We start from the raw sequence: 13,068 nt of genomic DNA, 5'->3' as shown, positions 1-13,068 counted from the left end.
AAAAGGCATCCTTTATACAAGTGATTGTGGCAGAGGCCCTGAGGTCACATTCATTTCTTAAATAGCCTGATCTTAAGTTATATATATACATACATACATACATACATACATACATACATACAGGCTTAATTATTCAATTGGAATTGATTGGTTGGTTTGTTGGTGGTTAATACAGGTCCAAAACCCACTGCAGAAATAATAACAGTTTGAGACCACTTTAACTGCTTTGGCTCAGTGTTAGGGAATCCTGGGACTTGTAGTTTTGTGAAATAGCTTTGTCAGAGAGCTCTAGTGCCACAATAAACTACAATTCCCAGGATTCCCTAGCACTGAGCCAGAGCAGTTAAAGCAGTCTCAAACTGGATTATTTTTGCAGTGTGTTTTGGATCACAGTCTTTCTTCCTCCCTCACTTGCTTTCCTTAGACGTCTTCCTCAAAGGTCTTCTTGATTTATAGAGGAAGAAATGCATAAGCAGCTTTGCATTTATATAAAAATCCAGAAGGGATGGAGGGACATCAACTCACAGAGTTGGAAGGGATGCCATTGCATGGGAACCATGGAGGTATCAAGGGGGATTTGGGTCACCACACTAAAAATAAAACATTTCCACCACAATTTTAAAAAAATTCAAAAATACAAATTTCTTCTCTAATGCTTGCAACTAAGGTCCATATAACACAGTGCAGAAATAATCCTGTTTGAGACTGCTTTAACTGCCCTGGCTCAGTGCTAGGGACTCCTGGGAACTGTAGTTTATTGTGGTTGTTGCGTGCTATACATTACTCACAGTGGCACTTCTGATAGAGAAGGCCAAATGTCTCAAAAAGCTACAGTTCCCAGAATTCCCTAGCACTGAGCCAGGGCAGTTAAAGCGGTCTCAAAGTAGATTATTTCTGCAGTGTGTTTTGGATCCATAATTCCCTGAGATCATAGGGAAGGGAAGCTAGTGCTAAAACATCTGCAGCAATTCCCTTCTCTTCTTTTGAGCTTTTGGAAACTGCTCCCTCTCCCCTGCCCTATATTCTGACATCTACAAGTCCTGGGTTCAAATTCTGTGCAAAAAAGGCACTGTGAGATGTGACAGACTCCCTGACCTAACATCTTCCCAAAGTTTAAGTTTCCTGCGCCAAACAAACAGAGCCATGTTTCCCCAAAAAACACAAAGTGCAAGAGAGAACTCACAGAAAGAGAGATTTTTGCCCTATCTCCAAAAAACCACTAAGGCACCCAAATTCACTCTTGACAACGACAACCAAGAAACCCAATAATGTCTTGATTGTCTTTCAGACACATCCTGAACACACAGCGATGCATAGAAAGCCGCCACAGAAGTGGGGAGGAAAGTGCTTTCTTGCAAACCTGATCATGTACATAAAATGCCCCGAACTTGGATCGGTCCAGCCATGTTCCAAGTAATATCCCAAGGGAGAAAAATGGCTAGAGTCCAGTTGTGGTTTTATCCCGGCGTAAAGGCCGTTACGTACATAGTTGATGTCCTATTTCAGGTTTGCCTAGCCATTGCAATGTTGACGTCACACAAGTCCCCATACAGACCATCACACCTGGGCTGCTCAATTGTGAGAAAGCACACAGTTATTTTGTTCAAGGGATCTCACAAAAACGCCTCCTGATGTCCCAGGATGGGCTAAATTTATACAAGATGGTGCCATCAATCCTCTTCCTTAGTTCGAACTCCACTGAATCAGCGCATGCACAAATAAACTGCATTGATTCAGTGGGATTTGAACCTAAGAACTCTACAACGGTACTTTTGGTCTCACAATCCACAGTCACTGGGATAACAGAGGCATTGTTGCTGTTGTTGTTGTGTGCCTTTGAGTCCTTGCCAAGATTTGTTCCAAGGTGGGTTTGCCTCTGCCATCTCAGATATTGCTACCCGTCTTGGCAAGTAGCCATTGATTCCCCCATCTTTTGTAAATTTAGCCAATTTCCATTGGAAACCTGACTGGTTGGCAGCCAGTGTGGCACCTTGTGGCAGTGAGTTCCACAGTTCCACTTTGCGCCATATGAACAAAGTGGAGTGATCTTGCCAGCAATGCCATGTCAGCCACAGAGATGCCAGGTGAATCCCTCTTTTGTATGGCAAACAGGATAAAAGGTAGTACTGTACTCAAGTCCACCGGGGGAATGACCAATGGATTCAAGGTCTCAGACCGAAGCTGGTTGCCCATCCAGTGACCGTCACCAACAGGACCAAAAAGGGAGGGTCCAGTATATTAATATATTAATTCTTTGGAGAAAGGGGAATGGACGATAACAAGGAGGCATCGCTCCTAGGATTCTGAAAAACAGTATTTCGGAGTAGGACCAGGGTGCATGCTAGAGGTCAGGGCCTGGAGTTTGGGTATGCCACTTTTGGAAGGGACTGCAATTCCCAGTATCCTTCATATGCTACGGATAAGGCCTGGCATGCAGACATTTGCAACTACAACATCCAGCTTTTGCAAGTACAAAATCCTTGATTTTTTTCCAGGCGTGTTTCTCTTTTTGGAGAACAATTCCCAGTATCCCCCAGCCTGGGGTTCAGCTATTTCTTTCTTTGGACAACAATTCTCAGTATTTCCCAGACTGGGGCTCAGGTATCTCTTTTTTCACAACAATTCCCAGCATCCTCCAGCCTGCTTTGGGTCAGGGCTTGTAGGGGTCAGTAACATTTTTGGGACAACAACTCCCCAGTGTCCTCCAGGCAATTGCAAGCCAGGGGATTATGGGAGTTGCAGTGTGTGTGTTGGTGTGTGTGTTTTAAAAGGTTGCATTCCCCAGACCTACACGGTCCTGAGATAGACACCAAGCGGCGTGAGTCCCATTGCTTCCGACGCGCCCATTTTACAGATTAGTGAGGATTCAAACTTCCAGGGCTGTCGGAGGCGGGACTTCCTGGGGCAGGACTTCCTGCCAGACTGCTGGCACCCGAATCGCTGGGGGAAGTGCTGTGCCAGTCAGAGCGTTGGACCATGCCAGGCTGGAAGGCCGGGTGCCGGCGGACGTGTTTGGAGAGGTGGTCGCTCCGCATGAAGCGCTTCTCGCACAGAGGGCATGCGAAGCGCTTTTCGCCAGTGTGGGTCCGGAAGTGGCGGGCCAGTTCATCCGAACGCGCAAACCTCTTTTGGCAACTGGGCCAGTTGCAAGGGAAGGGGCGCTCGCCTGCAAAGAGGAGAGGACAACAAGACAGACTCAGGGCAATGCCTCCGTTCCCAAACTTCGGTGCTTGTTAATTAGTAGAGCCTCCATGGACAGGAGCAGTCAGCCTGCAAACATATTCTTACATGTCTTTAAGATGTTACTGACTTATGGAGACCCTAAGGGGACCCATCAATAGGGTTTCTTGGCAAATTTTGTTCAGAGGGGGTTTGCCATTGCCTTCCCCTGAGGCTGTGAGAGTGTGACTTGCCCAAACTCACTCAATAGGTTTCATGGCCAATAGGGAATTCAAACCCTGGTCTCTAGAGTTGTAATTCAACATTCAAACCATTAAACCCATGCTAGGTATGTGTTTTGTTTTAAAAACAAAAATACTTTGTGGCAGGGAGGGAAAGTTACACAAATGTTGCAGGAAAACCGATGTGTATTGATTGTGCAGAGAGGAGTAAAAATATTACAACAGAAGTAAGTTGAGTACAAAGGCAGAAGAAGACAGAGAAACCGGGACATTTTAAAAACAAATGAGAAAGCCATAGAAACCACCCTGTTCTCCTCTTCCTGCTGCTGACTTTTGCACTTTTAATTCATTTTGCAGCAATGGAAGTAAGCTGATGACAAAAGGGGGACGAGGAGAGAGAAACCGGGATGTTTGAAAGGTGAGAGAAAAAGTGGGACGGCAGAGGAGTAATTGGGAATATCCATGGCAGATTGTGACAATTGCAAGGTAGGAGTTTGGGTTTAGGACCGGAGAAACCTGGCATTCTCGTTTTTGGCACACACCTTCCTTCCAATGCCCAGATGCCAATGATTCACCCACAGATTTTGGCATGGAGGCAAGGCGTGCCAGTTGTCAAACTGGTGGTTACTCACAGTTTATGGGGCGTGTGGGGCAGAGATGGGGAGAGAGGGATGAACCACCTTTGCCTATGGCGCATGGATCTCCTGCAATATTTGGGAGAAGAAAATGGAGGCCACGATGCAGGGATACAGTGTGGAATCGGGCACATTTAAAGTCACACATGTCATTTCCATAAAAATAATTCACGCTTTTAAAGAAGAGGAGAGCTGAGTGTTTGGTGGCAGAGCAAGATGTATGGCTTTTGCCCAGGCAATGTCGATGAAATGTAGTTTTCCGCCCACACAGAGATTAAAAGGGTGTGGAGCATTGCTTGGCACATGCCATCATGGCACACTCGAGGGAACAGTGCCAGAGACATGGGCTTTTTGGCTCACTTGCTCCTTCATCATTTACCCATCTTACGCCCATCAGAGGAAAAAACCCTGCCCAAATTCAGAATACAGGAAGCAACCCTGGCCAGAACCCAAACTTAGATATGTTTCATATCATCCAAATATCCCAATTATAATCTGTCTTTTTCAGCTGGGCAACATCTGCACTGCAGAATTAAGCAGTTTATGACACTGCTTTAACTGTCATGGCTCCATGAAATGGAATCCTGGGATGCGTAGTTTGTTGCGGCGCCAAAGCTCCCTGACGGAGAAAGCTAAATATCTCACCAAACTGCAGATACCAAACTAAATATCCCATCAAACTGCAAGTACCTTAGTTTCTTTGTGGGTTTAGAGAAGATACCAGTAAAAGATCAGGAATAACTTCTTCCAGAACATGGCCACATAGCCCCCAAAACCCCACAAAAAACTATGGATGCTAGCTGTGAAAGCCTTCTGACTTCACATTGCAAATACCTTTCTTGGCAAGATTTATGCAGAGGAGGTTTGCCTTTGCCTTCCTCTGAGGCTGAGAGAGTGTGCCCTACCCAAGGTGGGTTTCAAGGGTTGTGCGGGGATTTGAACTCTGGTCTCTCAGAGTCCTGGTCCAGCATCCAAACCACGGCACAGATATTCTGGAAGAATGAAAGGATTTACTATCCCCATTTCTGAAAGTCACATTTTCTAAGAGTAACTGGTTTTCGGGAGGGCCACATGCCACCGAGGGCAAAGGCGGTTTTGACCTAAGCGGACACTTCCGCACCACTTCTCTGAAGGGACATATGTAGCCTGACTGACCGTTGCTAACTCCCCCTTGGAAGGAAACCTATCCGGCCCCATTCGCCCTACGGCAAGGTCCAGCCGCACCCCAAATCCACAAAACAGGGACCTAAGGATTCTGGGTGTTATTGTACATCTCCTTTCAGCTGCAGAGTCTTCACCATCCAGGGCTTGATTATATTCCAAACAGCAAGGCTTGATGTTGTCATTTTAATAAAAGGGGTGCCATTTTACTGCACCAATGCATGCTGGGGGCCTTGCGCATCCACGGATTTTGGTATCCACAAGGGATCCTGCAAACAAACCCCAGAAGATACCAAGGACCCACTGTAGTAATAGTAGTAGTAATCGTAATAATAGTAATAATGTCCCATTGCACATAATAGGACGTGAGCATCTATGAAGGATCCTGTAACCAAATCTTCGAGGACACCAAGGGTCCACTGTAATAACAACAATAACAGTAACTACCGTAATAATCAAAAGAATAAAACCCACTTCTGTTTAATGGGACATGAGCACCCACAAATTTTGGCATCCACAGGGGGTCCTGGAAGCAAACCTCAGTGGATGCCAGGGCCCACTGTAGTAGTAGTAGTAATAATAATAATAATAATAATAATAATAATAATAATACCCCATTGTATATCATGGGACTTGAGCATCCAAGGGTTTTGGTATCCACAGGAGGTCCTGAAACCAAACTCTGGCAGATACCAAGGGCCCACTGTAATAATAATAATACTACTGTCCCATTGTATTTAATGGGACTTGAGCATTCATGGATTCATGGGGGGGGGGAGCAGGAATTTGAATCCAGTGGAGTGGGCCCAGGGGATTCCAAGGACTCCCTCTAATAACAATAACAATACCCCCATTATATTTAATAGGACTTCAGCATCCCTAGATTTTGGCATCCAGAGTGGGTTCTGGGACCAGACCTTAGTGCACCCCAAAAGCCTCCACTGTAATCCTCCTCCCCCTTAGTATGACTTGAGCATCCTCAGGTATTGGCATCCAGGGTGGATCCTGGCCCCAGGCCCCCTTCCTTTTCCCTGTTGCCTTCCCCTTCTCCTGGCAAGGGGGGCAAGGCAGGGAGGCGAGGGTTCCGGGGCCGGAGGGGCTGCTGCTGCTGCTGCTGCTGCTTACCGGTGTGGCTGCGGAGGTGGGCCTTGAGGTGGGAGGCCTTGCCGTAGCCCTTGGGGCAGCCTGGGAAGGGGCAGCGGTGCCTCCTGGCCTGGGGGGGCTCCGAGGGGGGCAGAGGGTGCCTGGTGCCCCCCATCGGAGAGGAAGAAGGAGGAGGACCCAGGCTGGCATGGTGGAGGGCATGGCCAGGGCTGGGGGCCAAGGGGTGCCCTCCATTCCCAGCCCCCCAGTTTCTTTGGGGGGCCACTGGGTGGACCGAGACCCCCCTGGAGATGGAGACCAGGCACTCGGCCGCCAGGTAGTCCAAGCCCGACATCCTCAGCCCTTTTGGATGGTCCCCAGGAGAAGAAGATGGAAGAGGAGGAGAAGGAAAGCTGGCCAGATGCGCTCCAGGGCGCAACGTGGAGAGAAGGAAGGAAGGGAGAGAAAGGAGGGAAGGGAAGGAAGGAGGAAGGAGGAGCCCTGGTCCCCGCCCCACACTGGACCTGGAGGGCCTTGGGCAGAGGGCAAGGCCAGGCCACAGGCCTCCGCCTCCTCCTCCTCCTCCAGCCCAAAAGATGGAGAAGGAGGAATGGAGGAGCCTCCTGTCTTCCTTCCTTCTGCCCTTGGCTCTGAAAGCCAAGGCAAGCCCTTCTGGGCACATCTGGCCAAGCAAAGCCCACCAGGAGTTGGAAAGGGCTTCAAGGCCCACAGCCCAAGAGCAATGGGAAGCCTCCCCTGCAGATACTGCTTGGCCCTCTCTTGGACTCTGGGCATGTCTCAGCCTCAGAGGAAGGCAAGGCAGACCCCTCTGGACATATCTGGGCAAGAAAGGCCCATCCGAGGCCCCCCAGGACTTGCAAAGCACTCCAAAGACACACAACCAAATGAAACGGGAAGCGGCACTTTTGGAGATACTTGGCCTTGCTCTTGGAGTTTGGGCAAGTCGCACTCTCTCAGCCTCAGTGAAGGCAATGGCAGACCTCCTCTGAACAACTCTGGGCAAGAAAAACCCATCATTTGGGTTGTCAGAAATTGGAAAGGACCTGAAGGCACACAACAAAAATGGAACAGAAAGCATCACTTTGAGATCTTTGCCCTTGCTGCTGGACTTTGGGCAAGAAGTCACACTCTCTCAGCCTCAGGGGAAGGCAATGGCAAACCTCCTCTCAATAAATACAACCAAAAAACCCCCATCATAGGGGTTGCCATAAGTTGGAAAGGACCTGAAGGCGCATAAGAAAATGGAACGAGAAGCATCACTTTGAGATACTTGGCCTTGCTCTTGGACTTTGGGCAAGTCGCTCTCTCTCAGCCTCAAGGGAAGGCAATGGCAAGCCGCTTCTGAACAAATCTGGACAAGAAAAGCCCATCATAGGGTTGGAAAGGACTTCAAGGCACACAACAACACAGACAGCAGCAACATATGAGAGTCAATGTGGCCGGTTTAGTGGTTTGGGTGTTGGACTATGACTCTGGCGACCAGGGTTTGGTCCCTGCTCAGCCATGGAAATCCATTGGGGGACCCTTGGACAAGTCACACTCTCTCAGCCTCAAAGGAAGGCAGTGGCAAACCCTCTCTAACAAATCCAGCCAAGAAAACCCCAGGATGAAGTCGCCTTAAGGTTACCATAAATTGGAAAGGACTTGAACCAACAATGCAGTGCAGAGTCTGTTTGGGTCTGTTGGGATGCGATGCTGGGATTGTGGGTTAGAAAAGGAGCTCTATAATAATGATGATGATAATAATAATAACAACAACAGAAGTCACACTCTCTCAGCCTCAGAACATGGTAATGGCAAAACCCCTCTGTGAAGAAAATCCCATTTGGAAGCGTTGGCTAACAAACACCAGTAGAAAGGTTTTTTATAAGTCAGTTTAAAGGTATGTCATGGCAAGAGTACATTTAATGTCATTTTTAACATTTTCAGTGTGTCTTTTTGCCTTAAAGCTCTCCAGGTTTCAAGCATCTTCCTTTACTTCTACAATAGACCTTCCACAATCATTAAAACTGAAGTTATAAGACAATTATTTAAGGCTTTTCCAAGACCCAGAGGACAAAAAGGCCAGTAAAAGCCTACCATCTTCTGATCCAGAAAAGCTAAGTATTTATCCACCGGACGGTTACAGACTTCAATTATTTTTTAACAAATCAAGTTGCTAGTCTTCATATACATTTCTTTTTAAAGCTGCTAGGAAATACATTGGAAAGGCTGTGGTAGGCAGATGGCTGCCAAATCCTTGAAGGTTTGTCGGTGGCAAATGATGGGTCCGAGGTGAGGTTTCTGGATGGAAAGGCATGTGCGGTCTCCCTCGCAGGGGTGGCATTTCTGCCTCCTTTTCCCAGCTCCAGTCGGGCCCAGAGCCCCGTGGGCTTCCCTTTATCGTCCCAGCCTCCAAGGATCGCCCAGGCATAGGATGACAAAGGGAAAGCCACAGGGCCAAGGGGTCACGGGTTCGAATTCCCTTCCTTTGCAAAGGTCTGAGCAGAGAATAATCTGGGATTTTTTTCAAAGCAATGGAGGGGAAAGGATTGGGGCAGAAGAGGAGGGCAGGAAGGGGGAAAGAAGAAAATGGTTATACAAGATGGCACACAAGAGATCCCTTCCCATCCGAACCTGTGGGGAAAAAGGGAAAAAGAAGAGAGTGATTAATGAGGATGACAAACTTGACATTGGAGACTAGGGTTCAAATCCCCGCTCGGCCATAGAAACTCATTGGGAGAACTTGGGCAAGTCACACTCTATCAGACTCAAAGGAAGGCAATGGCAAAACCTCTTTATAGTGTTCAAGAGACCATTTGGAAAAGACGTGAAGGCACACAACAACAACTTGGAAATGTTTTTACAAACTACTGTACTCTTTTCCAAAATGCAAGCCAGGACTACAAACATCCCTAAAAGGCACCAGGTCTGATCTTGGAAGCCAAGCAGGGTCAGCTCTGGTTAGTACTTAGGTGGGAGACCACCAACAAATACCAAAGTGCTGTTGCATATATTTCAGAGGAAGGAACTGGCAAAGCCCACCTCTGGGTATACCTTTCCCATTTAAGAAGAAACTTCTAAAATCCCATTTAAAATCCCTTACAGTAGTTGATTTGATCATTCAACTGCCCTAAGAAGGATTTGATGTTCCTGATTCTATCCTCCACATTACCTTTTAACCTCCGAAATGAAATCCTAGAATAATCCCAGTTTTCTTTTTCTCTGTTAGTTCTCTCCTGAGCAAATATTTGCTCTAAACCTCCCCAGTTTACCCTGAATGCTCCTACTATGTTTTGTTCAAAACACAAAGCATTGTCCTAGATTGTGTCTTAAAGGTTGCCTTGGGGGAAATGTTGCATCGGTAAAAATAATATTTTCCTGGGACAATCCTACCCGAATTGGAACTTAAACCGCATTGAATTCAATGGAGTTTCCTTGGATGAAAGTGGCCAGTTTAGCAGGCACAGTCCCGATTAATACTCTGCCGTCCCACTTTCTCATCTGCTTTTAAAAAGTCCCTCCTTCCATTTATTCCTTCCAATTTCCTCCTTTGTCTTCAGCTTACTTCCATTGCTGGCAAACATTTGAATTCAAAGTACAAAAGACGTTTGCACTCAATTAACTCACCTTCAAAGTTTGTTTTGAACTTTGAGATGAAATCTCAAAAACTCCAGATGAAACCATCTTCCAGATGAAATCTTGAAAACTACCATCGAAGATCAGAGGAAAGATCCAGTTTAGCCAGCCAAACACTATGCAAAACTGCATTGTCAAGGTATGCAAAATGCCGGGCCATTTTGCATTGTTTCCGCAGGCCACAAAATTATTTGCAAAGAATCAGCGAGATGCACAGATTTCTAGATTCAAACCATGTCTCCCTATTTGAGCCTGCCCAGGTTTTAAGGTCCTTGGGAAGAAAATGTGCACGAGGACATGAAAAAGAGGCTTTTTGATGCCCACAAATTGTGAAACTCCCTGCCGCAAGAATTTAAGTTAGCTTTTCTTCTGTTTTCTTTCCAAAGGCCTTTCTGTTTACTCATCCCTTTCAGCATTCACTGTTGCATTTGGGATGCATTGGTAATTTTTAAGAATCTTTTCAAACTGCTTCCAATTAATGTTTCTCACCTGATTGTAACATGAGGTTTTTGTTTGCTTAGAAATATTTGCATTTTGAATGTGTCTTGTTTCCATCTAGTTTGTGAGCCACTTTGTGTCCCGTATAAAAAAAAACAAAAACAAAGCAGAGAGGACTCCTTTGCACTGTTTTTTAATATTCTTTCAAAATCACAGTTTTTGCAAATCCAGGAGGTGCATCCAGCTGCTTTTAAAAACAGGGGTGTGGGGAAATGATACAAGGACTGTTTTTAAAAACAGCTGGATGCTTGTTCTGGTTTTGCAAAAATTGTGATTTTGAAAGAATATTAAAACCTCAACAAGTCCCAGAGGTTTAAAACTAGCCTCCAGACCACATGCATTTGCATATAAAGTCCAGGGAAGGTAAATGAAGGCAGAAAGAAACCAACTTTGCAAAAACACGGAAGGCTGGCATTTTGAGAAGGAAGAAGCAATTTTGATGGCAACCTAGAGGAAATCCTATCCCTCAAACTGGTTGGTCTCTCCTTTTCCGTGAATGAAAATGAGGAGAGAAGGAGAAAGCAGGAGGAAGAGAGAGAAACCAGGACATTTTAAAAGCAGCTGGAAAAGTGAGATGGCAGAGAATTACTGTAATTAGGATTGTCCTTTGCCAAAGCAGAAGGAATGAAAAATGCCCCTTGTGTCATGCATTAATATGGACAAGATGTTAATTTTGCAAAGAGATGAGTTAGTTAACTAGAATCAGTTATTTCATTTCTGTATATATTCAACTATAAGTCAACCTTGTGTATAAGTTGAGGGCAGGTTTTGGGACCAAAGTTATGGATTTTGATACGACCCATGGATAAGTTGAGGGTAAAACTTAGGGCATGTAACGAAAGATGTAAAGGACAAAGCAAAGGAAAACATTGCCAAAGACAAAATCCCAGCAGACATAATTGTTTGTACTCATACTAAATGCTGGATGGATGAGTGAGTAGAAGGGGATCAGTGCTTCCAAGAGACAGATTAAACTCTTGCCTTTCACTAGAAAATGGATATATAATATGAGTTAAATTACAGTAGTTATATTGACCTGTAGATAAGTCAATTCAATTTTTTTGGGTCATTTTTTTTGACTAAACGCTTTAGACTTATACATGAGTATATACAGTAGTATTTAGGTAGCAATGTGTAGCTAGCAATGTCCTGGACACACACCACGAATGGCAATGGTCCCTTCTTGGAAAAATGGGCAACGCAACTTCCTATGGACGGACCCCCAAAAAGGAATCTTTTTTTATGGACTGCCTTACCGTCCCAGGTTCACCGTCTCCAAGTTTGAGGATTGTTCTTTGGGTGGGCCTTGGGAGTCTCCATCCTCTCCGCCAGGCCCATGCGCGGAGGCCGGAGTGCTCTGCGTCTCCCTTTCACCTTCTTCTCCCCAGACGGTGGAACGGGGGTCCCTCCAGGCTCCTTTTATACCCTCCGCGTCTGTATGACAATCACGTGAAAATCCCAAGTGGTGGAAAGAGCAGGAGGGTGCAGGAGGGAGGGCAGGAATTTAAAACCGACTTAAGAGGACTTAATTTGGATCCGGGGAGGAGGAGGAGAGTTTTCCTCTCCCCAGATCCCATGACCAGCCTGAAAGGGGTCCCATGACTCTGGGATGCCAGGCCCCAAAACTCAAAGGGCCTTTTATTCTTTACCGTGACCTCCAACCACCTCCGCCCTCCAATTCTTTATCCATGGGGCAAGGAAGGGATGTTCCATCCCATCCCCAGTTTGGCACGAGGGTCCCGTCAAAGCATCCCAAGATGCAGCCATCCATCTCTTTACTGCCAGAAGTCAACAATCCCACAAATAACACCACACCCATGTTCCCTATCTGCTGCAACAAGTCTTTAGCCTCCGCCATTTTGCGGAGGAAAATTTGGGATATCTGTGGACGAACATTACCCGAGAGTGGTTAGGATGGTACGAGGAAGAATGACACAAACTGAGAGAGGTTGCTGAAGTTTGCTTTTGCTGGAAAGGCAAGATTTGGCCGCCTCTTCTTGCGTTATTTGAGTGTATTTTGAACTTTGTTTGCAGCAATGGAAGTAAGCTGAGGACAAAGGCAGCAGAGGAGGAGAGAGAAACCAGGATGTTTTAAAAGCAGCTGGAAAAGTGGAGTGGCAAAGGATTAATTGGGACTGTCCCTGCCAAATTGAGACAGTGAGAGGATTCTAAATCCTGCACAACAACACACACTAGAGACATTGATGTTCATGCAATTTGGCAGGCTACACCGGCGGCTGTATTTTCCTCAGTCTGCCTGCAATTTGGGCCAGAGCAAAGCTAGATTTTGGGCCAGAAGAATGAGTGCATGATTTGACAGTAAAGGGATGCTGGATACCTCCCTTCTCTTCTCTCCTTCTGCTGAGTTAAAGGAGTGCAGTTTGTAGCAATTGAAGTGAGCTGAGGACGAAGGGGGAAGAGGAGAGAGAGGAACCAGGACATTTTAAAAACTGTTGAGAAAGTGGGTTGAGAGAAAATTAATCAGGACTGTCCCTGACAAATTGGGACAATTGGAAATAAAACGATTCTTCCTTTTTTGGAGGTTTTTAAACAGAGGCTGGATGGCTATAAGTCGGGGATGCTTTGATTTTGTATTCTGCATGGCAGAAGTGGGTTACACTGGATGACCCTGGGGGGGGGTCCCTTCCAAC

General features: G+C 46.2%; 1 protein-coding gene and 1 long non-coding RNA gene across 2 annotated transcripts; both read right to left on the bottom strand.

The window, feature by feature from the left end:
- Positions 1 to 319: 319 nt before the first annotated feature.
- On the bottom strand, positions 320 to 6,955 carry KLF16 (Kruppel like factor 16). Its single transcript, XM_042479993.1, has 2 exons — positions 6,323 to 6,955; positions 320 to 3,166 (listed from the first exon to the last, which is right to left on the bottom strand). Exons 1-2 carry the CDS (start codon positions 6,633 to 6,635, stop codon positions 2,856 to 2,858), a joined length of 624 nt encoding a protein of 207 aa, XP_042335927.1. The 5' UTR covers positions 6,636 to 6,955; the 3' UTR covers positions 320 to 2,855.
- Positions 6,956 to 8,159: 1,204 nt separating this feature from the next.
- Positions 8,160 to 12,146, bottom strand: LOC121937101. The gene is made up of 2 exons (XR_006105081.1): positions 11,674 to 12,146; positions 8,160 to 8,797 (listed from the first exon to the last, which is right to left on the bottom strand). It is a non-coding gene; the product is annotated as an uncharacterized LOC121937101 (long non-coding RNA).
- Between the last annotated feature and the right edge of the window lie 922 nt (positions 12,147 to 13,068).

This window comes from Sceloporus undulatus, chromosome 7, assembly GCF_019175285.1.
Source record: "Sceloporus undulatus isolate JIND9_A2432 ecotype Alabama chromosome 7, SceUnd_v1.1, whole genome shotgun sequence".
In the NCBI taxonomy this organism is placed as follows: Eukaryota; Metazoa; Chordata; class Lepidosauria; order Squamata; family Phrynosomatidae; genus Sceloporus; species Sceloporus undulatus.
This window is presented reverse-complemented; position numbering and strand designations above follow the sequence as displayed.

What these genes read in the sequence shown, in the direction of transcription:
- KLF16 (XM_042479993.1), bottom strand. Translation starts at nt 6,635, where the DNA reads ATGTCGGGCTTGGACTACCTGGCGGCCGAGTGCCTGGTCTCCATCTCC. An exon ending in CCACCTCCGCAGCCACACCG is followed by an intron (nt 3,167 to 6,322) that starts GTAAGCAGCAGC and finishes TCCTCTTTGCAG; the next exon opens with GCGAGCGCCCCTTCCCTTGC.